This window comes from Oreochromis niloticus, linkage group LG1 (assembly GCF_001858045.2).
Source record: "Oreochromis niloticus isolate F11D_XX linkage group LG1, O_niloticus_UMD_NMBU, whole genome shotgun sequence".
Taxonomy (NCBI): domain Eukaryota; kingdom Metazoa; phylum Chordata; class Actinopteri; order Cichliformes; family Cichlidae; genus Oreochromis; species Oreochromis niloticus.
The window spans coordinates 28,440,102-28,467,118 of NC_031965.2; the positions used below are offsets into that span (position 1 = coordinate 28,440,102).

Genomic DNA, 27,017 nt, shown 5'->3' on the forward strand with positions numbered 1-27,017 from the left:
GGGTTTTATGGTCTGGTTAAATTGGCGCGGAGGATCATCGTGACTGATCGAGGTTTGAGTGGCAGGTTCCCCCCAATGCATGCTGTCTCCTGCCTGGTCAGGTACCCAGCTGGGGTCGCGGTGACGTTTTGCCGTTTTTTTCTTTTCTTTAATCACTGCATGGCTGTTGAGTTGACACCTTGTAACGTGAAGGTAGTGTGCGAAGAGCGCACAGTGACACATCGTCTAGCAAAGAAAACTCCAAATCACACACGGGCGTAACGTTAGCAGGCTAAATAGCTAGCTCGCTAGCGCTATACTAAGCTAACAAGCTAGTAGAGCAGCAGCGGTAGCTGGCCGATATAAGCAACGCTGTCTTTGAGCTTTTCTTCACTTCACGATCATTTAGACCTGATAATAGCAGCTAGCACTTGTTTAAGACGTTTCCTTTAGCTGTCTCAGATGTCAGACAAGACACGCTGTCATTACCACCAACAAGTCAATGCAACCCCGAGTGGCTGCCAAGTCTGCGCAGACGTGCCAGCGTCAGGAAAAGTAAAGTGGTGCTGAAATGCTCATTTTATTAGCTCAGGTTTTGGTGAAACACCTGTACTTTTGCTCATGTTGGGCTACACCTGAACGTTTCAGGCCTGTTGCAGTCATTGTTGGGGTTTAACTCCTGGAGAGAGTCAGAGAGGAAAAAATAAATTGGAATTGGTTTAAACAACTGGGTTCGAGCCGAGCGCGTGCGCGACGACTATTAAAAAGTCGTCATCAATGGAGTGTCGATTCTAGGATTCACCATGGCAACCGTAGAGGAGAATGATGTCCTTGGTAACGTCCGCTGGACTTATATCTGTTTACGAGTATATTCAGAGAAATACGCAGTGTTTTTCGTGCGTTTAAAACCTACAGGGGCCCTCCAGAAAGTATTAGGGTCACATAAAAAATATTTGATTGTCATTCCACCTGTACAGGTAAATTGTATGTCATCTTAATGCAGACATTGAAAAAAAGACTTAAATAATCTACAACAATATACAAGATATTTCACTTTCACATTCTGTGAGCGTTGATTGCCAGATTGATTCTCTTAAAAAATGTGTTTAGTGTTTTTATGTCCTGGATTGTCTGCTAGCCTACGCTCAAACAGAAAGTGTCCAGTGTGGGATTCATCTTTCATGATGATCCTGTCGGTTTTTTTGAGGTAGTGGGAACTGTAACGATCTTCTAAGGAGGGCATCTGATGATCTGCTGAAACCCTTTCGTCTTTGCCACTGAAGCTGTCAGCACACACACACACACACACACACACACACACACACACACACACACACACACGCAGTATGTTAATATACCCTCTTTGGAGTAGACATAGGAGGACATAAGCAGTTTTTGGGTAAAGTGGCTCTTTCTGGTGATCATCACGAAGTAAAGTATGTGTTGTTTGTTTTTCAGCTTTAACCTCAGATTTTCTGCATTATTTTCAAAATGCAAATGAAATATTTTTTAAATATTTTATCGTAATGAGACTCTAATACTCCGTTTGAGGGTTTTGGCCTTTCACCAAAGAAAAATCACCAGGACTGTGATTGAAATATATTTAATCAGCATTTTCTTAAAGTCAAGTTTAATTTACCGAACTTAAACACATCTTTATTGTTAAAAATGCCAATGATAAAAGGAAAACATTGTCTTCTGTTTGCCAGAAAAAGGATATAAAGTTGTCGCTCCTACACACCCTAAAATACTGTTAACATGTTAATATAAAAAATACAAAATTGTAATTAAGTATTTAGTGATTGGGCTGCAGTATTAATAGTAAGCCTGTTAAATTATACTTTCACACCGTCAGCAGTATTGAAAGTTCCTTCCTGGTTTTTGCTATAGCGTCAGTCTTACTTAGACCTGTATTACATTTTTTTTGAATTCCTCATATTTCTATCCAGTCATAGTTTGTTTTGTTTTGTTTTTGTAAGGAGAAAAATAATCTACACCAGGGATGGGCAATTATTTTTTCCAACGGGCCACATCAGAAACTGGAACTGTTGTACCGTGTAAGTTTACAAAGAGATAATATTGTTAAGCTGAAGTCAGTTCTGCTCAGTATTATTGGTCCGACCCTCCACAACAGTCCCGAATTCTCGTGTGGTTTCTTGGGAAAATGAATTGCCCATACATGTTTGTGATTTTCATCTTATTGCGCATTTATTAAAACATGTTATGACTTATTAAAATAATACAACTTTGTGTGACCACTTAACATGATACAGATGTTTATGATTAGTGATGTCAGATATCGGAAATTCTGTTTTGGAAATGTTAAACTTTCTTCTGTTTCAGGCCCCTGGTATATTGACAGCATCTCCACCTGTCAGTATATAAATACACAAGAGCTGCCTTAATGGTCTTGTCATCCACTCAAAGAACTCGGTGACAGTCTTATTATTTAAGTTATATGTATTTGACTAGGAATAAAACCCCACCCAGAGGTGCTAATCAGGGAGTAATCAATTGTCAATAAATTATTCTCAGCCAGTATTAGTACAGTTGGGTTAAAATAGCAACCTGGCTGATAAACATATACTTTTTTTCTTTTGTTCCTGTCTTTGATCGAAGAAAAAAAAAATATATATATATATATAAAACAAACAGCAAAATTGTTGTCATGTCAAAACTGGTCTAATGTTATGGCTAAACATTATACCATATGTTTTGTATTCAGCTTTCCATACTCAGCTTTGATTATTATGACTACGCCATTTGGGTACTTATAGTAAACCTCATGTAGTCATAGTTGCTAGTTTAAAATATACTCAAAACAGTGAGTTTAAATTTGCAGGTAGGTGATTTGACACAATGACTTTGCTGTACTCTGAGAACAGTGTAAAATTAAAGATCTATTTATCTAGATAAATTAAGTGTGAGGGGAAAACTGTAATGTTCACTTAGCTCTTAATGAGCGTCTCAAAATCCTCTCTTGATATAATGAAATGCAGATTAATTTGGCTTTGCACACATCATGTCTGACAGCTGCTGATTTGATAAAGAAGACCTTCCAGCAAGCAGGCTGAGCGTTTTACCTCTTTTTGGAATGGAAAAACATAGTTTTCTGCATTTTGTCATCAACAAAACCAAGAGTTTTCACTGAACCTGGAATGCTCTGGAATGCTCCCTGAAGACTTGCCCAAACATGTGTTTGCAAGTTGTATTTTTTCCTGTCTGTAAAACCACGACCTCCCTTTTTTCCAAGAACTTGATGGTACTTCTCGTACTTTTCCTGTGAAACAGAATGACGGTTCAGGGTGGATGTAAAGAGAAGAAGTGAAGCAGAAACAGCTGTGAATTAGCCTTGTCCATAGTTTTGTTGGTACTCAGAAGGGAACATTGACTATATCAACACAGATATGCTATGTCCTTAGATCTTACCTGTGTGAGAATGGTTTAGTTTAGGAGTCATTGAAATGGATAAAAGTGTCCACCACGATTTATAAACATTCATGTTACATCTACTTTTATTTATCTACTTTTATTAATAATAGTTTTTTTTATATCTACACTGCAGCTGTCTTTAACTTGTAAGTTTTTTTGTACAGACTGCTTCATGTCTAGTATTGCAGGAAATAATCTGGTGAATTCACTACTAGTTAGTGGTCATCTTCTTAAACCAGACTATTTTCAAATGTAAGACGAAAGCTAAAGTGAAACATTTCTCCTCCATGTTAGAAAGCACAACTTAAGGCAATGTCTCAACCTGATTCTACTGATACTTTAGGGCTTTGTGCAAAAGCAGCTTGAGATTATAGCACCCTGTAGTGTGTCTTTTACCCTTTACTTTCCTCAGTGTTGGCCTGAGCAGGTCACGCACTCCAGCTTACCTCTAGATGATGGATTCTGCTGTGCTGCTACTCTAAACAGTGTGATTGTAACTGTGAGTTTGAAACAAATGCCATTTCATCATAGACGTGAGCTCAATCTGTGATAGAGTTTTGTTATTGCTAGTTACAGACTCTTACGTAAAGTTAGGTGGTTTAACTTTAGCTTTACTTCAGTTTTGGATTAGAGCTGGAATAAATTGGTTTTGCGTCACTTTGTTATGGTCTGCAATAGACTCGACCTGTATTTGTGTTACTGCATGTGTGTTTGAGTCTGCTGACTGACTCTTGAGTTTATCTCACACTACATTTGCACCACACACACACAAGCCCATTTGAAGATGGCAGATAAAGTTTTTTCCACTGGCACAGCACTGTGCGGGGTTTTCAAACTACTACTTCTCTGTAGTATCCAGCTGACTGCTTTCGCTCATGTCACTTGTACAGCTTGTGGCTGATTTCTGACTTGTGGGTGCTCCAGAGTTCCCCGAAAGAACTGCAAGACAGTTATGTGTTTTTACTTGTACAGCACGCTCTTTATTTATTTATTGGCTTTTAATACACCATTACCTTGGCACTGTCCCTACTCTTGTTTCTGCTTAAACCGTAGTTTTCAGAGGTTCGCATAGCTGTCTGCATCAGATGTTGAGAAGGAAAGCCATCACATGCTTTAGTGAACTAGGTAATACAACTTTCTGGATGCAGCACTCAGGAGGCTAGCCTGATGCTACCCCTATATCAGCCCCATGCAGTGCAGTCTTTCAGAGCTTTGCCCCAGAGGGCATGAATGTGTGAGCTGTTGAGCTGTCACACTTTGGTCTCATGACTGTATGTACTTTTGTGTGCTGCTTTCCGGCAATCTTATCTGAAGGCTTTAATGAACCTGTTCTCTTCATTTAATAGTCTTTTATAGGCCAAGTTCTTGGAACAATAACATATGGCAAGGATTGCAAATTGATAAGACCTCTCATAGTTGAAATAAATGTCCCGTATTGTGCTTCTCTTTTAATTGAACCAATATATGATAACATATTTTCAGATAACCACATTGTAACCCTTTTGATTGGGTCAGTTGTTTTAGCAGACTGTATAGTATCTGGGGTTAAACGCGGACATTTGAGTGATTCGTCTTATAGAAAGATGTGCAAAAATAAAGTCTCTTTTTTCTGGAGGAAATTTACAGCTCTCCATTTTTATTTTACATGTAAGGATAAGCTATTTCATATGATTATCCAGACTTAAGAGTGATGCTGGCTGCAGGGTAAAAGCTGTTTCTTAGTCTGCTTGTCCATGATTTGTTGGACTTGTAGCTCTTGAAAAAAGTGATAAGTCTCTGAGAATACTGATGGTTCTTATTAGGCAGCAGAATAAATCAGACTATATACTATACTATATTATTATATTTATTTATTTAATTAAAAATTTTTTCGTCCCAGGCAAAACCACGGCCATGTAACGTAATCATCATGATATCTTTGAACCACTCTCACTGTGTAACATAAGACCACTGTTTTAGAGCCATGGCTTTTGTAATGATCCTACAGTCAAAGATGGCCTGCAACAAATTTTCATTGTCAGAAATTTAGGATGACGTCTCACCATGTGACTGCTACAACAAATGTCTTAAATAAATGAAATCCAATAAATGTTGGAAGCCTTGTTTGTATGTTATGACCTCATGACTGCGCCATTGAGATTATAAAATGGAAACCAATATTTGAGGAATTTCAGTCATATGTTGTAGCATATGATTCGGTGTGCGATGCTCTTTTACTCACACATACCGCACCTAAGGATGGAAATCAAGAACCAGTTCTCGTAGAGATCCAGGTCCCAGAACTCCAATTCCTTGGAAGCGTTACTCTGCCTGCCTATTGATCCCCCTGATTGGTTCTTGCACACTCACTATGATCAGTTGATATCAGTTCCTGTGTTGGAGGAGGAAACTAGTGGAGCAGTCTCCAGTGTGGATATGGACAGTACTCTTATTTTTATTGCACAAAAGAATGAGAGCACGATGGTAAAGTGGAGTCTGCTCCAGGACAGAAACAGCTGCATTACACGGTTAACACAACTTCAGCTCTTCGCAAACACCTGCACAGACAGCATGCTAACGCTAAGCTAGCCAAGAACTCAGAGTGATGCTAAAGCTGAGTAAGTGCTGAATGCAGCCCAGCACCGTGATAAAGTGAGACTGTTTCAGATCATTTTACAGAGTAACGTGAAAGTAATGTTCCGAGTACTATAACAAATGTCTTTCTCCTGGGTTTAATTAAGTAACGTACTGCATTACTTTTAAGAAAAATGTTCTGTGTAATAATTACTTAAGCAATGACTCTAACACTAATCACAACAAGAGGGGAAATACCTCCAACATGCACAAACATTTAACCACGCAGCATGTAATTGATTTGCACAAACTTAATATCTTTGATATGCTGCTTAGAGATGGTGGTGAATCTCAAAGTGGAGCCGATAAGGGAATCAATAAGTGATATCGATAATGGAATTGGAATTGATAAATTCATATCAATTCCTATCACTACTCACACATAACACATTGTATCCAGATTTATAGATCTGTGTTGCGCATCGTGTCTTGCGTTACATTGCTAAAATTGCAGACTGTAGTTGCCTTCAACAGCAGCACAGATGCTGCAGCTGGAGCCGGGAATAAAAGCTGACAAAGTGATGCAGGCTTATCAGCAACGCTGCTTTTAAGGTACAAGTAGAGCCGACTATAATTAAATTGATGTACTCCATAAAATCTGTGTTGCCTACGTTATCTCACGTTGTGTATGACAACTTTAATACTGCCATGTAGTGCTGGGCGATATGGAAAAAATGTTTATCACGATATGAATTATTTTATATCACGATAACGATATATATCACGATATACCACCTGACCTGTAGTCATCTGGAAAGTATGCAGTCTTTAAACAGCGAGTGGAGAGGGTGCAGTCTTTGTTTTGAGTTACTGTAAAGCATGTCGCAAATCCGGGTGCACGTAAAGCAGCACCATTTTGCGAAACCACAAGACAGTTTCTTTGCGAAAAATATCATTTTTTTATACTTTATTTTCTCTTGCATAAAGTTAAGAGTATGTATAGTGAGAAGACAACACTAATATATTTGCACAGGCTATTTAACCCTTTAAGACCTACCATAGAACCAAGTCCGCCAGAGCTTATCTTTACATTTATTTATTTTGAGTGTCTTCATAGTTTTATTTTTGAGATGCACAAATTTTTATATACTACAGGAAAAATGAAAATAAATAAATGCAAATTTGCAAAAACACAGCATGTGCATCAAAATAAACTATTTACAACAGTGCAATTTGACTTCTAAGCATCCCAGAAACGATACAGAAGAGCATAAAGTCAAACATGACTTTTAAAAATACCAACATAGACTTTGAAGCTTAAAAAACTACATTTTCCGCGAAAATGACGTCACTTCCGGTTTCGGACAGGTAATGGCGGACATAAGATAGTTCGCGACTTGAACAGCTGATCGGATCGGCAAAGCCTGTTTCTGGAATATTGTGTTTTTGTTGCTGCAAGTCTGGAATATTATGTTTTTGTTGCTGGAAGTGTTTTTTATGCAATTTTTTGCAAAGCTATATGTGGAAGAAAACCGTGACCTAGGGCAAGCTAATGGAATAAGATGTAAGTACAACTCCTACAGTGTCATATGCAAAAAAAACATTATTGCGCTACCTTACGTGGTTACAGTTCTACAGGGATTTAAAAATAGTTAGGGAAAACGGAGTTGTAAAGGGTTAATGATATATTTTATGTAATAATTTGTAAAATTCGGGTTAGAAACGATATAAACGATAGAAGACAAATGGCACGATAGAAACTTTTCTATCGTCCACACGATATATATCGTCATATCGCCCAGCACTACTGCCATGGTTGTAACTGCAGGAAAAAGACTTACATGGAATCAAGTAAAGAAAAGAGGACAAGAAGCACTGTCCTCTCTTAAAACATCAAGAAGTTAATACCAGAAAGATTTCAAAATAACTAGATAAAAAAATTAAAATGAAATAAAAGCGAACTTCTTGTTCCTCTTTATTGTTTTTGATTGTAAAGGAGGTCTGTCATGCTTATTTCCAGATGCTCCTTGATTGATTTTTTTTTTTTTTTTTTTAAATATACTGGAGTGGCTTTGCATAATTCACAGTTCAAAATAACCACAATTGAGCTTACACTGGGCACCTCAGAACCCACTGTGTTTTTACTCCTCTTCCTTTAAGCCCGCTTTCTTCTGATTGGCTGCCTGACAAGGCCATATTGGGGATGTCTGCTTTCGTTGGTGTCATACAGAGCCAAGAGGAGACGGGGGGGGACCTCTCAAAGTTGTAACTTTTTGCTGATCTGGATTATCCTGCCCTATCCTGCTCTGGCTGTATTTAATGTGAAAATCTGCCACTGTAACAATGGACAGAAAACGCATCCAAAAAATAATAATGGCGAAAAAAAATCTATAAAATTTCAGATTTTTGAAGACAGCATGGGAGGAAGAGCTTGGTTTGCTAATTGGAGATGAGGTGTGGGAGAGGAGTCTGTGTAGGATCCATTCTTGTTCTATAATTGCAAGGCATCAGTTAATTCAATTCAAAGTGCTTCACAGACTTCATTATTCAAAAACTAAATTGCACAGGATTTTTCCTTCTATTAGTCCAATATGCGACCGTTGTAAACTTGGACAAGGCTCTGTTACTCATTTATTTTGGTCAACTATTGGTTGGACATCTTTAAATGTTTTTCTGATATGTACAACTGTACATTAGAGCTGGACCCACTAACTGCATTGTTTGGATCTTCTTCTTCCCTTTTACACCTCAGCTCTGCTGCCCAAACTACAATTTTATTTGGAATGGTAATTGCTAAGAAAATTATCTTGACTCTCTGGAAGTCTGACATTGTACCTCAATTCAAAATGTGGCTGACAGAACTGACTGCTCTACTGCATATGGAGAGAATTAGGTATACATTAGAGGACAAACTTAGTACGTTTTTTAATGTGTGGCAGCCATTTTTAGATCATGTATTAAAACAAAGTTCTCTTTGATCGATAATTCAGTCTACCACCCTAGCGTTTTATTTTTGTTTCTTGCCAGTGTTGAAGTAGTATCTTTGTTGATGCAGTGTAATCTTTTGGGGTTTTTTGCCCTTGCTGTTGTGTTGTCTGTTTTGTTTTTTTTCTTTATATCAAAAATCTTAATAAACATATTAAAAAAACTAAAATTCAGATTTTTAAATGTCCTGTCCCTACAAATGTCCATTTCATATGTAGAATGACATAAATTAATAATTAGGTCTCAAGATTTTGTTGTGTACCTTACGAATTAATCACTTCAGAGATCAGTAGTCAGACAAAAAAAAAAAACCTCCATGAGAAGGACTAAGCTCACTGTACCGTGGAGGATGCCCTAGATTTGATGAGTCACAGATCTGTGGCACAGTAGTAATTCTTGTTAAGGGAAGAAAAAAAAAATCACATCTCTGGGTTAAGTCTCTAAAATGTGAAGCTCTAAAATAAATGTACATTTTTTTTTTCATTGGCTTAAAACCTGAACCATATTTATGTCTATTACAAATGGTGGGAAAGCTCTTGAAGTCATATTTCTATCAGTACATTTGGTAACAGCTTCTTAAATCAAACATGGAAGAAAATAAAATGGCAATAATTAATCTAGGTCTTTCTGTTTGTTCTGAGAACAGCTCTTATATTTGCACTGAAGTGCTGACCTCGTTGCTTCCACTCTTTCTAATGGGTAATAGAATTGCCAAGCCAGATGTTATCTCACCCTGTATTGCGTCACTCAGGTCCAGAGGAATGATGGGTTGACCAGCCAGCCTTGTAACATTGTTGGGGAAAAAGGAGCAGGGGAGAGGAAGAGCTCAGCTGGCAAGGTTTCTGGCTGAGGGGTGACAGACGGAAGATAAAGTGACAGTACACAATCAAATTTGTGTCTCTCCGAATTAACATATTAATTCCCCCAGTTGCACATAGCTGCCCATAAACAAAACTCACAGCATCTAACACTGCTGAGCTGAACAGGATAGAAAGGTGCTGGGTCAAATTTTCTACGTGATCGGAGTTGTCATAAAAACCCGGGGCTCAGAAAGAAGCCAGAGAGGAAGAGGGAGGGAGCGAGGAAGTGGGAGAGTAAGAGTTGGTGTGTGTTTTTTGGCAGCGTCTGTTAAGCTCAAGTCTTTTGTTGCCTGACATTTTCAGGTACCATGGTTACAGGTTAGCAGTCTTGCTTTTATCTGCCTTATTAACCCTTTGTTAGATTGAGTTGGATCAAAAAGACAACGGTTTCAGTGCATTCCTCAACAGCACAGAAAGAGACCTCTGTTTATTCCTTAGGCGTGTCTCACATTTGTCACTAGTTCAGCAGATAGCGAGACTGAATTAGATGTCGAACACTGATTAGATGAGCTATTCTGTTAACCAGTGGGCAGTAAAGAGCAAAGGACCTGCTGTGCAGGTAGAAGGTGAAGATGAAATCACGCAGCAAAGTTCGTGAAATGTAAACCATAATCTTTCTACCATGTGGAAAAGTTTCAGTAAATATGGGGAATTGTGGTGCCATGCAATAAATATGGCTTTAATTTAAATGATTACAATTATAGTAAATGCCGTTATTAAAATAAGATAATCCAGATATACTGATTATTAGATGGCATTCTGTTTTGCATTGCATCCTCAATTTTGTTCACTCAAAACTAGGCTGGGACATGTTCAAGGCTCACTAATGTTGCGTGTTGCATGTGCCAACTCTGATGTCATCAAAGCTCTGAAGCCATTTATTCTAGTGGATGTGCAGTTTTCTCTCAACCGATGGGTGTGGAAACTCCCATCAGTACTGGTATAGGAGTAGAAGTCATTAATACATGAAGCAGAGTTATCGTGAAGGTCTTTACAAAATTATTTCTGCATTGATTTTTTTTTTTTTTTTTTTTTAATAAATGTGTTTGGAGGGGATTAGGCCAATGATAGTAGGAAAAAAAATTTGAAAAAAGTATTGACATCAGCTACATTAAAACCAGAGACATTAAAAAGACACGTGTTACTGAATAAACATTTATAGGCGAAAGCCAATCAACACATGAGCTGGTCTTGTTTTTGTGCAGTTGGTGTTTGACAGTTTCAGCTATGAAGCGGCAGTCATATCGACTCCTTATTGTAGTAAAGATGCGGAGAACTGTGCTTATCTTTTTTTCTTGGCTTACTGTAACTGTAAAGATATTGCAACCGCCAGTATATGGTTGTGTGTCCTCTTATGATGCGTTATTGCTGCATTGCTGGCAGATATTAGACAATAGTCACTACTTTTGGTGGTGCTCATCTCTTGAGGAAAAACTGAAAGCTGACCATCTTGTGATGAAGAACAAATGACTCAAAGGGGGTAAAGTGTGTTTTAACTGTATATGAATACATAGACAGGCAAAGCTTCCGGGTCTAAAAAATGAAGCCAGTGCAGAAGCGTCTTAAACCTGCATTCTTGTAAATGCCAGCAGGGGGTGACTCCTGTAGCAGCATGAATATTGTAAAGAAGTCTGAGGAAAAGACAGTGTTATCTTTCTTCCATTCCCTCAATAAACACTTACCTGATAATTGTATGGTGTGAGTCACTAGTTTCATTTTACAAATTGTGTTACCAGTTAGAGCTAAAAAGGACAACAAAGCAGAGTTCACCTTGGAGCAGGTCTGCTTCGTTACTGCCGAATTGCTACTGCGAGCATCCAGTATCAAAACATAAAGATGGCGGCAGGAGGAGGACTGCGGGAGTTAATTATACCCAATGGGTGGCATGATAGTCCTTCCATCATTTAAATACAGTCTTTTGAAAAATTGGTGGACAGTGGGGGAGGGATGCAAAGCCTTTGCAGTAAATAACTACATAATTCATGCTTCTTTGCTGGGGTGTTTTTATGTTGTGCTGTGTTTTCCTGCTTTCTTGTAGACCAGTGCCATTATTATCATGGCCAGCATGTTGTGATAGCCAACATATTCTTCCTTTTTAAAATGACAAATCTGAAGTGTTATAACGTGGAAAGACTGCTTCAAGCACTAACAATACTATTCTTCTAATTGGCTCACCAAATATCAAACCTACTATTTAACGTCATTGGATACAGTGGTTTAGACTCCCATGACTGCCTGTAATTGCATGCTCTAAACCAGTGCTAAACATGGTTTTTCCTGGCTCAGCATGGGCCTTTGGGTGGCGACTATGCAAGTAAGCAAGATTTGTACATGTAGTTTGGCAAAGAGTCAGAATTACTTTAATTAAAAGAAGTCCAAGAATTTGTGGTTACCTTCTGTGTTTGATGTGATGACTAATGCTGCTCTTGTGTGTCTGTGTGTTAAATATAAAGATGGAGCCTAGAGCCAGGTAGCTTAGCAAAAAAGACTGAAAACAGATCAGGGGGTCAGCTCTGTCACGAGCTTTTATGCCTCAATAGATGTTATAATGTGTATTTATCTATTTTCTAAAATCTTTTAACTGTTTGGGTCATACTTTAAGAACTGCGGGTCTAAATTTGGGGATTATTCCAACCATTAAGTGGCACCCACTTTTTATTTACCATCTTTAATAAGTGGTTTTGATAATTGTGGGTTGATCTACACTCTGTGGTTAGCAAAGGCTTCATGAAGACATTTGACTAAAACCTGTATCCATACTAACAATGAAGGTAATAATCCCACTACCGAGATAATAAACCACATGGTGCGTTTGAAAAGTCAGAGAAGTCACACCAACTCTGACTTGGTAATCCAAGGTGTGTGTGTGTGTGTGTGTGTGTGTGTGTGTAGAGTTGTAAAACTGTAGAACTTGTAATCTCGATTGCCTTTGTTGTGCAATTATTAAAAATAAAGCCACACGGGAAAAAAACCAACCGGCTCTGTCTGAGCATGCTGCCAGGGGTAGGGCAGGATGACAGAAAAGGGCTATGGAAAAAAAAATCTTATCGTGTTTTTTTTCTTATCAGTCAATATAATTATCTATCATGACAGAAATCAAATATGTTACTTCCTTTAAGGTTAAAGGGTTCTTTTTACTCTTCACATGTGAAGATATAAGTTTAATTTTCTTAATCATATACAGTTAAATATTTATTTTCTGTTGAACATGAGAAATGTACTGTAAAACTGTACAACTATATTTTAACATAGGTGTTTATACATAATAAACTAAAATCTTAATTCTGAATAGGAAGAAGGTTCAATTGTTACACAAGAACACAAACTGGAAAACTAAATTGAATGGCAATTTCAAAGAAATCTGAAAAAAAATCTCTCTCTCTCACTCACACACACACACACACACACACACACTACTACTACTACTACTACTACTATTATTATTATCATTATTATTATTGATAATGGTGGTTGAGTAACTATCTTGCTCGGGAGCAAAACATCACCTGTTTTCCCCACTACTGTTACTACTGAGCACAAGAGCCGATCTTGTGGAGGAATTGGTGGACAGTTTCTGACTTTTGCACACTTTGGATTTTACCAGCACTTTCTTGTCTTTTTGTGCCTTGTAACTCAAAGTAATGTTCATATCGCCACTGTCAAAAGCTGTAGACCATTCTATCATTTTCTTCTCCCTGCGCAGGAGTTAGAGTGAAAGGAGAAAAGCCATATTGGGTGACCTTTTTTCCCTTCTGCAGATAATTGAAGAGTGTTGCACAAGTAGTGACACAGTAGTTTGATTTTTAACTGTAATGTGATAAATTTAGTAAACGAATATTACTGAATTACAGAAAATGGTATTGTGATAATGGTAACATGTTTCTTTGTAACTAAGTACTGCTTGAGTGGTTGTCCCATACAGTCGTGAAAAAGTACACAGTCTTTCTGTTCAAAGATTTTATGTACCAGCACATAATAATAGGTTTTAAAATGATTTAAATAAATCAGATGAACAACAGTGCATGATGTATTATACCACATCATTAGTCGACACAAAGGAAGCCAAAATGAAAAAGTAGTTTAAAAAACAAAACAAAAACAGAAAACCCTAACTCAAGCAGTTAGTTGAAGTAAGCCTTTGCTTTAAGACTTTATCATTCTTTATCACTCTTACATCATTGTGGAGAAATTCGGGCCACTCTTCTTTTCAATATTGTTTGTTCATTGAGGTTTTTGTACAACTCTCTTAATATCCCTGCCACAGTATTTCAATTAGGTTGAGGTCTGTACTTTGACTGGACCATCACAACAACTTTATTATTTTCTCTTTAAGCCATTCTGCTGTAGATTTGCTAGAGTGCTATGATCATCGTCCTGTGGCATGTCCCAATTTGGGCCAAGCTTTAGCTGTTAGACGGATGGTGTCATATTTGACTCGAGACCATTTTGTTATACGGTCAATGACTGCAAGTTACCCAGGTGCACCTTGTAGTGGTTGTAAAACAATCAAATTATAACCCCTCCACCACCATGCTTGACAGTTGGCATGAGGCGTTTATGCTGATACCTTGTTTAGTTTTTGCCAAATGTGCTGTCGTGCAGTACAGCCAAACATGTCTACTTTGGTCTTGTCCAGCGGACAGTTACGGGAGTCTTGTGGTTTGTTCACATGCAGTTTTGCAAACCTAAGCTGTGTTGCCATGTTCTTTTGAGAGAGGTTTCTACTGGCATCCCTGCCAAACAGTCTATAACTTGTTCAGTCTTTTTCTAATTATACTGCCACGACATTTAACATTTGTCATGCTAACCGAGGCCTGTAGAGTCTGAGATGTTGTTCTTGTTTTGTTTTTGTTTTTTTTGTGCTGTTTCTCTGAACATTGTCTCATTCTGGGTGAATTTCAGCTGCTGGGAATATTAACAGCTGTCATGATTTTTTTTTTCCACTAGAATGATGGACTTGATATTGTTTGGAAATTGCCTTATAATCCTTCACAGATTGATAGACAGTAATAACGGATTTTTTTAAAGATCATTGCTGATGTCTTTCCACCTTGGCATTGTGTTAAGACACACCTGAATGCTCCATCCCAGCAAACTGCTAGGACTAAGTTTTTAAAAATATGTTCTGATATGTTATAAAAACGGCTGAATATGATAAATAGCATTTGTGTAAACATAAATCTTTTTGTAAAGGTAATGTTACTTTATATTTTATTGACACAGAAGTGGAAATTGAACAATAATTGTTGCACATCTTTGGACCCCCTTGTACCTGCATAATTTTCAGGATCTTCGTTAAGTTGGTGTATTAATCCATGTTGGGACCTTTTTGCTTAAACTTAGTTGCCTTTATTTAATCCTGGCATTTTTTTATGCTGTTCTCCTGTAAATGAGTATCAAAGTAAGGGAGGCTTCTTAAAGACTAATTGTAGTGCCTGAGTTGTTGGGAGAGGTTTTGTGTGTACTGCATGAATCACAGTTGGTGGTGTGTTGTCAGTAGCCAACTAGGTATATATCACTGAGGTCTCTGCCCATCCACTAATCCTCTCCCACACCCCCGCCTCCCTCACTTCTTTCTCCCCAGCCTAAGTATAATATCTAGTTTGTCTCAGACACATTCATCTGCCCCCTGAGTGGCTTCTTACAGATTAACTGTGGATGGAGTTTGGAGGCTGCAACCTCTCACTGATCACTCAACGTTTAACTCTAGCTGGGTCTGTATGGTAACTGTGCAGCTGTAGACTTTGAGACCTGTATGGAAATTGCGTGCAGATCTAACAGCACAGTGATATGCTGCTGATGACCCAGTACTCGGGAGAGGCTGTGGGTGTTGTGGTTTGTCCAGGAGATGCGTGAAGGAGTCCTGGTATGTTTCTGTACAAAGCCCTTAAACACAGAGATGAAGAGGAGGACATCCAGGTACAAACTTGGTTGCTTATTGTCACTGGTCAAGCTGTGGGATGACATGCTTATTGACATGTTTTTGATATTTTCTGGAGGCAGATTTAAATCCTGTTGTGATGGATGTAACTTCGGATCCTGAATTTAAGATGCTACTGTTTAGTTTATATCAAACAACATGCTGATATTGAGGAACGCTTAACGTGACCTCCGGCAGAAAATTTTGCTCTACTACTTTTGTCAGACTTTAAAGAATTGTTGAAATGTTTTGGAGAAGGTGTTTGCAGGTTCCCCTCTTTGTGCTGAAGAGATTAATGGTGCTAAGCGCCCTTGGGTTCCTCTAGGCTGCTCTGGAGGGGAACAATAAGGCACGAGGCATTAAATGAAAATTCCTTCACCATAAACCTTTGTTATGAGAAAAATGCTGTTGTAGAATTAGACGGCTGTTTATACTGTTTCAGTAGATGCCTTTAACTGGTGTTCCTCGTGAGCTCTATTTGTCATGATTTTATATGACTGTTTCATTTTTTTCTTCTGTGTTAAACCTTCTAATCCCCTTAAATTGTTATAGACTAAATCCTGTATTAAGGGGTGCAACATCCCTTTTAGCCTTTTAAGATGTCTTGAAGTTTATTATTTAACATTGTTATAAATAACTTAAATCATACTTGGCTTTTATTCTCATTTAATTTTTCTTTACGTATCTTTTATGTATACTTTGCTTGAATTGCATTTGAGTCCGTTAAACACAAACATGAGAGACCTCAGCTGCCGCTGCTCACAACTGTTTCTTTTTGTTCACAGTCCCAGAAATCCTGGATAGAAAGCACTTTCACCAAGAGGGAATGTGTGTACATACTTCCAGTGTCAAAGGACCCCCACAGGTATGTGCTTAGACCTACTGTAGTGAGTCTGCTGGTGATAGCCATGGAAACGGCGTAATTGCATGGTGTGAGTTAAAGAAGGCCCAAACCATAACGACTACTCTCCAGAGGCAAATTGAGTCTGTTTTAATGTTTATGTCTGTCACTAAAATTACAGATTTAAGTGAGGGGTTAAGCAAGTGATGAACCTGTGGATCGTGACTTCTTTCAATCTTAGGGATGGGATTGCCCCCCCCAAAAAAAGCCATATTAGCAATGCATCAGTCCAATTTGTCTAGTTCTGATATGATGTTTATACCTCAGCTTCAGGTATCTGCCTTATACCAGTGTTAAAGTAATAAAATGTCATCCTCACAGTGAGAATTGGACTAGTAATCTTTTATGTGGAAAACATCAGGATTGGCCTGAACATTAAAAAAAAAAAAAAAAAGAATATATATAAAAAAAATTCACCTAGGAGCATAAATGTGTGCTAACGAGTGCTAAAATGAGTATTTGTTTTGTTTCCAATAATTCTTTTTGATGTTCTGATAAACTACTTATTCAGTCTCCCAACAGCAGTTTTTTTTTCTGAGATTAAAATTAAAATCCCATTTTAATCCTCATTTTTTTCACTGTGTGGATATTTTTTATTTTAAGGAATAGCCAGTTTCTGAAGAACTGATTTTGGTCTTTTGTCAGTTGACACAGTATTTTTCTGCAGACTTACTGGAATCTTACAGTGCAGTGTTGAAATTATATGCAGCCTTCTTCTTGGCTTTGCGTGTCATGAAGGCCACTTATCCACTGTGTGCTGTGTGCATGAGAAACATCAAACAGCTCTGTTAAAGGGGCAGTAGTTGCTATAAATACTCATCCATTTGCAGAGAAACAGGCAAGGAAAAGGTGATTTTTTTTTTTTTTTTTTAAAGTTCCCACCAGCAGCTTATATTTATGGTTAAACAGTCCTTGGATGTCTTCCTTTCTTCTTGTAAACTCACAATAATGGTGGGTGACTTGTTTTCCTGTGTTTTCTTTTACATCAATTATTTGCGAACTGGTTATTCTCTGTTAACTGCTGTACGTGCGGCTTCTGCTAAATGATTCAGAGGTGTTAGTGAACACAGGCTCATTTAACATTAGGTCAAAGTGTGGCATGTGACTGTGATCAAAGTGAGTCCCTTTGGAAGGTTTCATAACTGTCTCTTGGTTAAAGGCCAACTTAACCGGGCTGTCTGCCCAGGAGACAGTTAACCTTCCTTAATGTCCTTAAAGAACTTTCTCTGCTGAGAACTTCCTTCACACTTGGCGAAATCAAACTTCACATTAGTCTTGTTTTAGAACGGTCGTGTATGGTCGGAAATGCTCTTCACATTTATCTATTCTGTTTTTATTTATACTCACACTGACTGAGTTGTTGTGGCATTCCTTTCAGATGCCTTCCAGGATGCCAGATTTGCCAGCAGCTGGTCAGGTGAGTATTTGTTTGCTTGTTGTTCGACTCATTCTCTGTTATCTGACAGGGTTAGCCTGGCAGAATCCATGCCTAACCAGCTGCTTTACATCAGAAAAACCCCAGAGGTAAATTCTTTGCAATTCCTTTGAAATTCCACTAAACAACAACCTTTACCAGGAAACAATTAAATTCCAGGCTTTATGTGTTAGGATGCATATTCTCCCCTAAGGCTAGTAGAGGAAGACAGAAAACAAAGCTCAGACTCAATAATGATAAACAATTAGGCTTTTTTGTTTTTTGAAAAATCTGTCATCATTGATGTATAGATAAATGATTTAGGCTGTAGATGGTTCATATCTTCGACACACTTTTACCAAGTGTGTCCAGTATTTCAATTGTGTATATGTTTTAGTAGCTTGCTGCCTCAGAGTTTGAAGTATCACAATCACAATACTGTTGCAGTTACACACCCAGGCAGAAGCCTTAAGGGAGACCGGTCTCAACATCTGGCTGACACGAGACGGAGATAGACAAAGGATGGAAATGGAGAAAGAAGTAAAGAAGCTGTGAATTAGATCATCTTTGTCCCTGCCAGAGAATCCTGTCTGGCAATGTTAGGCACACATCTTGTGGAGAATATTAAAATGTTTCTAGAAGCCAAGCCATGCCACTCTGCAGCTCTCCAGGCAGTTATTTTGAACTCCCTGTCTAAACAAATGGGCAACTGCGTTCCAAAATAAACTCAGCATCTGCTTATCTCACAAAGTACTGAACACTGCAGTGCGAACTGATGTTATAGATACAATAAGTCATGGAAATGCAAAAAACAAACAAACGTATACCCACAATAATGAGTAGATGATCCTGGCGTTACACAGCTGAAACTGTCAGGATCTGTGTGCATATGTCAGCACAATAAAATTAGCTGATGTCTTTTTTTTTTTTTTTTTTTTTTTTTTTTTTTTGTGTAGTGGAATGGTCATAATTTCCGATAACTCAAATAGTTAAGTTATAAGAATAATATGTATATGTACCTTTCATAGACAGTGATTGATTTTTTTTTTTTTTTTTTGTCTCGTGGGTCAATAATACTGCGATTTAAGAGCTGAAGCATAAGAAATTCTCCTGCGGAAAAGGACATGTGAGAGCCATTTAAGTTTATCCTAACATTAGTCCATCAGTTAATAATTTCAGGGTTCGTCTAGATGGTGTTTTAGTGAGAAGGGTGTAATATTTTGAAACGGGTGTGACCAAAATCTAACCCAAGCTTATTTTCAGTGTCACTTTAAACGAGTTACCTTGACAGCGGACTGATTTGTTCACTGTGGCCATTGTACTTGTATGACAGAATGAGGAGATGTTCATAAGCAATGCTGTACTCCACCCACATGTTTCCCAGATAGATTAAGCTTAGTGCCCCAAAGCAAGTGCCAGTTATTACACCTTTGACCATGAACTGGAAGTTCAAGTCTTGATAGTAATGAATAAATAATGAATGATAGTAACAATAACTTTGTGTTAGCTGGGCATGACTTTGACTTGTCTTGTTACTTATAGAGCTGCTTTGTGAGAATGAAATACAACTAATTAATTTTAATTAATTAATTACAATTCATTAATTGTAATTATTTAATCAATTTAATACCCTGCTAAGTAAGTTTGCTCACTTACAAAGAAATGAACAGTCCCTATTTTTTGGTAGTTTCATTTTAATGGAGAAAGACAGAATATCAACCCAAGTTGACTGATTTTGCTGGAGCTAGAATTATAACACAGTAATTATAATTAAGATTTCAGCTGTAAAAAGAATGGTGTACATCAGTATCATGAAGTTGTTATTACCAAGTATAAAGAATTACATGTGTAAGGGTATGGCTTTGAAAAACAAAACCAGATTCTCATCCAGGTAGCAACCTTTCGGCAATGGGGCCAAGATGTTGTACCCTCTTTAAGTAGCAGCTTAAAGAGCCGTTATGGGAACAACTGGATTTCAGTGATTGTGTTTTATTTTGTATATATTTTTAAGATTATGTAATGATATTGAGTACATTTGCACTATACCCCCATATAAGCAATATCCCATATTGCTGCAAAAGAGGAAATACAGGTACCTACTTCTCTTTTTATGTCACAGGTAGACAGAGCCAGACTTAGTACTTCCAGGTGTCGATCTTGTAAATGAAAAAGACAATTTGTTTTGCTGAATTTGTTTTACTCCTCTTATTTATTTAAAACGGTCTCCATTGTCTTAGCTTCTGCCACAGGTTGTTAGGACGGGTGAACTTGGGCTTTAAAAGATCGTGAAGGTTGTGTGCTAGAATTATAACCAGAGAACACTAAAACAAGGCAAAACTAAGCCCAATAAATTGTACAGTCATTTCAAATACCTGCACCTTTACTTTATTGCAAAAGGGTCTTAAACATACAGATGACAAAAAACACATGCAATATTGCACTGATTGACTAAGTCTAAATATACAGTACATGTCCCAGGCGGCTGAGTAGTACCTGAGAATTCTTTGTACACCTGAATGCCATTGCTATTAATGCAGGGTTTGACATATCAATGGTCCAATAGCCTGGGGTCATTTTTAGACCTGTGACGATGTTTCCACCAACTAATTCAACTGTGAAGCAGATTAGGTTAAATGAACCCTCACTAATGAGTAGGGTTTTTTTTCCTGATTAAAATGTCACTAGAAGTACTACATTAAAGGTTATTATAATCTTAAGGAATGGGTTTTAACTGCTCCCATTCACCGCTGGTTTGTTTTGCACAGTGATAGCACAACTAATTTAAGAAGTTGTTAAAATGAAAACTAACTGATAAATTGCTATATCTAGCATAGCATGCACTCCACTACTATTCTCCATTACTGCTATTTTTGAAGCTTTGTTATATAAATTGTATATAATAATCTAGCTGGAGTACGTTCTGTAATTAAATTGGCATTTTTTGGGGGGGCTTGTTTAAAAAATATATATAAAAATATGAATAATAATCTCATCTTCTGGCCTATTGGGGGAAGATGTTATGTTGAACAAGGGATCCTATGCACATGACAAACATTTTTTTGTTAATGATGATGTGCCGCTTTAGCTTCTCTGCCTTTTGTGCAGCTTTTGATTGGCTGCCTATTGCAAACAGGACGTTTGCTCTGCAGGTGGACAGGGCGTCTATACTCACAGCCAGAGCTGTGCACCTGACATGACAGTGTTGTGTCTCATACACATACAGATGTTGGGAAATCTTAGGGAAAAAAAACCTAATCTAAAGCCTCAACTTTTGATTTATAGTGGCTACTTATACTTGGCTGGCATGATTTGAAACCACAGCAATGTTTATTTTGAGGAGCCAACATTGTCGCAATGTGTGTTTATAGAAAATAATGAAAAAAATAATAGGCTCACATTCATAGTTCAACATAATATTCAGTTGAAGAGTGCAGTGTTTTCTGAAAAACACTTGAGGAATATTTATCAGGTGTGGCATGGATTCCTGTTCCTTGTACTGTGTTTGTTTCTCTATATTATTGTTCTGCTTTTGAAAACTCTTGTTGTAATTGTTATTATTGGTTTCCTGTTATTCTTTTTATTTCTTCAAAATTGTATTATGGCTAATAATAATCTAAACTGTGCAAACATTTGAAAAATTCATCTTTTTTTGTTTGTTTGTTTGTTTGTTTGTTTGTTTTAAGGTGCTGCTGTGGGCGGCTGGTGCGGCAACATGCTGGCTTCACAGCCAGTTTGGCCACCAAGTACTCGGATGTGAAGTTGGGTGAAAGCTCCAATGTGCCTATGCCGGAGCTGGAGGAGTGGTCAGTGGAAAAACACACAGAGGCCAGACCCACTGATGCCTATGGTGTCATCAACTTCCAGGGAGGGTCTCACTCATACAGAGCCAAGGTGAGGGGCTAATCCTCTTTGCTGTGTCATGTTTATATATTTTTAACATTTAACATTAATATAGAAACTGTGTTGGGGTTCGGGGGGGGGGGGTTAGCTTATTTTTCTGTGGCACTTCACTCTGTATAACATTTAAAGGCAAGTTTCTTCCATCTAAACACAAATTTATTGTGTGTCGTGACCTATCCTTTCTTCGTTGTGTGTTACGCTAACATGTTTTTCTTGTGTTTGTGAAACTGTGGACAGTATGTACGTTTGTCCCATGACTCGAGGCCAGACAGCATTTTACGGCTGATGCTAAAGGAGTGGCACATGGAGCTTCCCAAGATCCTCATTTCTGTCCATGGAGGAGTTCAGAACTTTGATCTGCACCCCCGCATTAAGCAGGTGGTCGGCAAGGGCCTCATCAAAGCTGCTGTCACCACCGGGGCCTGGATTCTCACCGGTGGTGTTAACACAGGTAAATAATCAGAGAAACATTGTTCTTTTTGAAATAATGTGGAAAGGACAAAATTCTCCTGCATAATGTATCATTTTAAAAAGGTTGTGCAATTCAGATTGATTTTTAAATGAGGAAAGGCATTTTTTTATTTTTGTAGAAATTAGGGAAAATGTTGGAAATTTACACTTTTATGTACAGATTCTCACCATGTACATTTACATGTATATTCAAAAGTATTTAAATCAGTTTCTCCAAAAGAAACCTAACAGTTATATAAATCAGACTGTTAATGATCAAACTCTTCTTTTACAAAAGCTGCAGATTCATGTTTAACAGGTTGTTCAGTCATAGTGGAAAGCAAGCCCTGTCCAACATGTGCTCAGCGGGAAGAAACTGCGTTATCTGTAGATTAACTTTATCAGCCACAGTACACTGAGTGCACTCTACCTTTTCAGTGTTACTGGCCTCAATAAATTTTGAACAAGTTGCACTTCAAGGATATTAAATCATTATAGCTTTGTTTTTATACTGAAAGTCTCAGGCTGAGCATTTTCATGTGGTTTTCACAAATAGATCTTTATTCCCTCAGCACAAGAACAAGAGGAATAGCTCTTAATAGGCCTCATATTCTCAGCAGTGACTGACCATTGTGGTATCATCTTTATGTTTTAATGAGACAGGAGGCTTCATTAGTTTTGCTACTGGTGGATGGAACCACTGAAACCATTACTGAATGCTGTTGTGATTAGACAAAATGTGTTAGAAATAAAACCAAAAGTTGATCATAATGCTGAAAGCATAGCTGCCTCCATTAGGTTTGGCAAGTTCAAAGTGGTGACAGAACTTCATAGGTAGTTTGTTTTTGGTGCTGCTAGAAAATGATTGGCAGTCCTGGAATGTATTTGATGTAGCTTCTCATGAAGGTAACACCCATCAATTATTTGACCAATAGGAAGATATCTGTTGTTGAAATCCTTTTTGTTTTCAAATGAATTGCCAGCAATGTTTGATTGGGTGGAAGATGATCTTTTTCGCATATAGCACACAATAGATGGTCTACTACTAGAAATACTCTGCTTTGGTTTGGGCAAGGGTGATCCCTGGGTGGAGCATGAAAGAGGCAGGATATATGACATTACTTGGTGTGAATTCACTGGACGGTTACCTGTACTATTCTCGCACAGGAGACATCGGTCATCACACAGTCTTTGCTCATGTCTGAGCTGGCTGTCAAACATTTGCAGTCTCACATGTTACATATACATCTAGAAAAGTTTTGTATATGTGGAAACTGCCCTCTTAATTAATTAATGTTTGCATTTTGGACTGAAATTTGATTTTTTACAACAAACCTAATAAAATGTAAAATTTCCTTGTTGAGTCAGCGGATTCTTGGTATAATGAAAAATACACTTATTAATATAACTGAATAAACATGATAAATTAGTATTATCATTATTATTATTATTATTATTGTTCATTTTAATTCTAATAATAAGAATTATGATAATTTCTATATATTAACAAACACTGAAGAGTCTTCCAAAGAAAAATGCCTTTTATCTACCCTACACAAATAAACAGCCCGTTAATGGTGATTCGCTGATGTAGCAGAAATTCTCTAACCGTGTCATTTGGTTGTGAGTCGTGGCTGATGTGTGTTTGCAGCCACAGTATGGCATTAAGATGCTGTGGTCTGATCATAGTGTTTAAATCATTACTCACAGGGTCAATTACTCAGACCAGTGATTACTTTTAATCCATCTCTGGTACTTTGGCCAGTTGGGATGGCCTCCCGGCTCACAAATTACTGCTGAATTCATAGGATCCATCAAGTGAGGATTGTGGTTCACAAACAACTCCAGGGCTAATGTACTTGTTGTGAGCTGGCCCCATCAGTGGCATTTTGGTCATTAACACTCTGGTGTTTTGCCTATTTTTTTTTTTTTTTTTTTTTTTTTTTTTTGGACTTTGCTAACTGACAGCAATGCATGTACTTTAATGAATAGAGATCAAGAGAGGAACATGGGTTGTTATTTTGTCTAAGAATGAGAGAAAATTGAAAAACATAAACTAATGGTACACTTATCACTTAATAAAACTACATCCGCTGCTCCCCTATTTCCAAGGGGTCACCACAATGGGTAGCTCTGCATTTATGATTTGGCAGATTTTTATGCCAGTTGCCCTTTCTCACACAACCCCAAACAGATTTGTTAAGCCAATTAAATCTGACCTATGAATCATTCAAGTATTAAAAAAGGTGACGGACCAGTGTTGTGTCTGCACACAACAGACAAATAAACAAAGAACCAATATTAACCAAACAAATTCAAATTGTAGATTTAGGCTCTTTAAAACGCTTAATTTTCTCTTATTTCTTTAGGTGAATCTATGAAAAATGCCAAAGATAACAGTTTGATGGGCATAGAATTGTGTTTTTGCACCAACAAGGTAGTTCTCAAAGAAATATTAGCCAACACCTTGGCATGTCTTGACATTGTGTGCAGTGTCCTTAAAAAAAATTGAGAAGATAGGACAAATGGAGGACAAAAGAAATAGCAGGTCTTAAAAAAATCTCCTGTAGCAGATCAAGTCTTTTAAGAAATAGAAAAAAAAAATTCAGCAAAGACCTGACAGGACCTGAGAGATTCATCCAGCCTTTCAGTTGAGCCATCTACTGTTCACTGAAGCCTCGCTGGAGTTTTTCTCAGTTGGAAGGGTGGCTGTCAAGAAGCCATTTTTAAAGGAGTGGAAACAGAGAGAACTGGCTGAGGTATGCAAACTGAAAATCACTGGCAACAGGCCTTATAGAGTGCTGAATTAGAAATGTTTGGTTCAAATTGTGATGAATACACATAGAGGAAGTCATGAGAGAGGTACAAACGTGAATGTCTATAGCCGTCTGTAAAACAGTGGAGGTTTTGGGCTGCATTTCAGTGTTGGAGATCTTGTAAAAATTGATGGAATGATGAACCCAGAAAAGTAGTCAGATTTTGATTCACTGTGCAATAACATCTGGAAAGCATCTGATTGGCAATGGCTTCGGATTTTCAGAATGATCCCAAATACACTGGCAGTGGAGTAAAAGCATGCCTGTATAGAAAAGCACAGTAATCTACGACTAGTCTAAAACTAAGAAACACTGAAGTGTTAAGTTAAATTTGAGAACTGTTTAATAGAAAATGACCAAAATTAGTAACAAAGGCATTTTAAACCACTTATTACATTCATCAATAATGAATCATGCTGCTTTACTGTGCAGCATTTTGCATTATCAACATTAAACGTTATACAGACAGTGAAGAAGAAAAACACTTAAAACAAACTGATGTTAAATATCATATGAAAACATGTGCAAAAGATGTTCACATATCATTTAAGTATGACAAACTAACATCAGAAAAACTAAGAAAGTGTGACTGAAAAGTGTGGCGGATTGTGCCGACAACCACTTCAAATGTTAAAAGTTAAAATCTAAAATAAAGAAGTGAAGTATCTACTAAAACTCAGCTGCAACTAGTTCCTCCATGTTTGGACTTCTTCTGTGTTATTAATGCGCAAATAAATCTGTGCATGATTACATTGCTCTGCCCATCAAAATGTCACGAAAAAGTCAGGCGAATATATCGCCTATCGTCATTTATTGGACTGATGAATGTCGGTTGGAAACATTTTACATATCACCCAACCTTATTGTCGAGATTACTTTAAATATAGACTGTTAGTAGGTAGATTTTGAGCATCCTTCAGCCATCTTTCACAAATCTGCTGATATGATGGGATACATGAAGGAATCTGAAGTATTATAGTTAAACCCATCCAATGTTTTTAGTGTCTGAAAGTCAGATGGAGGTTGTCCATTTCTTTTCACAACATTGATTAAATATATCTATAAAATAAATTTTTAATAGTGAAAGATTATGCTGAGATATGTGACTTGGGCCGACAGTTTTATTTCTAATATTAATAAGGAATATTTAGCACTGGAAACCTTTTTTTAAGAAAGAATAAAAGCTTATTTTTTTTGAAATTTGTTTCTGAAGGTGTAGCAAAACATGTGGGAGATGCTCTCAAAGAACACTGTTCAAGATCATCAAAGAAAATTTGCACTATCGGGATTGCACCCTGGGGAGTGATTGAAAACAGGAACGATCTCATCGGCAGAGACGTAAGATGCAGCTTATTGTGACTAACCTGAATGTTAATGCGCCACAGAACTTGTCATTTATGTGTGCATATAAAGAGATAGATATATATAGATATATATATATATATATATATATATATATAAATAAATAAATAAAAAAGATGTGTGTGTGTGTGTGTGTGTGTGTGTGTGTGTGTGTGTGTGGTATCCTTTTTTCCCTGTACTTTTCTTGCTGTTAATGGCTGCTCCTTTCCACACTGCAGATTATTGCTCCGTATCAGACACTACTGAATCCTCTCAGCAAACTAAACGTTCTCAACAGCCTGCATTCACATTTCCTCCTTGTGGATGATGGGACAGTGGGAAAGTATGGCGCTGAAGTCAAATTGCGGCGGGAACTGGAGAAGCATATCAACCTCCAGAAAATACATGCCAGTAAGAAAGTTTGTTTTGGTCATTAATGTAAAAAGTACATGCTTAGTGCTGCAAC

The 27,017-nt window shown here is 37.5% G+C and overlaps 1 protein-coding gene across 5 annotated transcripts in view; it reads left to right on the forward strand.

The window, feature by feature from the left end:
• trpm7 (transient receptor potential cation channel, subfamily M, member 7) overlaps positions 1-27,017 on the forward strand; it is a 100,867-nt gene that overhangs the window by 426 nt on the left and 73,424 nt on the right. Inside the window, exons 1-7 of one of the 5 annotated variants that reach the window (XM_025907324.1) lie at positions 15,522-15,728; positions 16,515-16,594; positions 18,009-18,047; positions 21,728-21,935; positions 22,182-22,395; positions 26,424-26,548; positions 26,791-26,962. In XM_025907324.1, the coding sequence (XP_025763109.1) occupies positions 15,678-15,728; positions 16,515-16,594; positions 18,009-18,047; positions 21,728-21,935; positions 22,182-22,395; positions 26,424-26,548; positions 26,791-26,962 (889 nt within the window). In that variant the 5' untranslated portion in view covers positions 15,522-15,677. Of the gene's footprint in view, positions 1-15,521; positions 15,729-16,514; positions 16,595-18,008; positions 18,048-21,727; positions 21,936-22,181; positions 22,396-26,423; positions 26,549-26,790; positions 26,963-27,017 lie in introns of those variants that run through there. The other 4 variants (XM_025907323.1, XM_025907318.1, XM_025907320.1 and 1 more) reach the window with 4 other exon arrangements.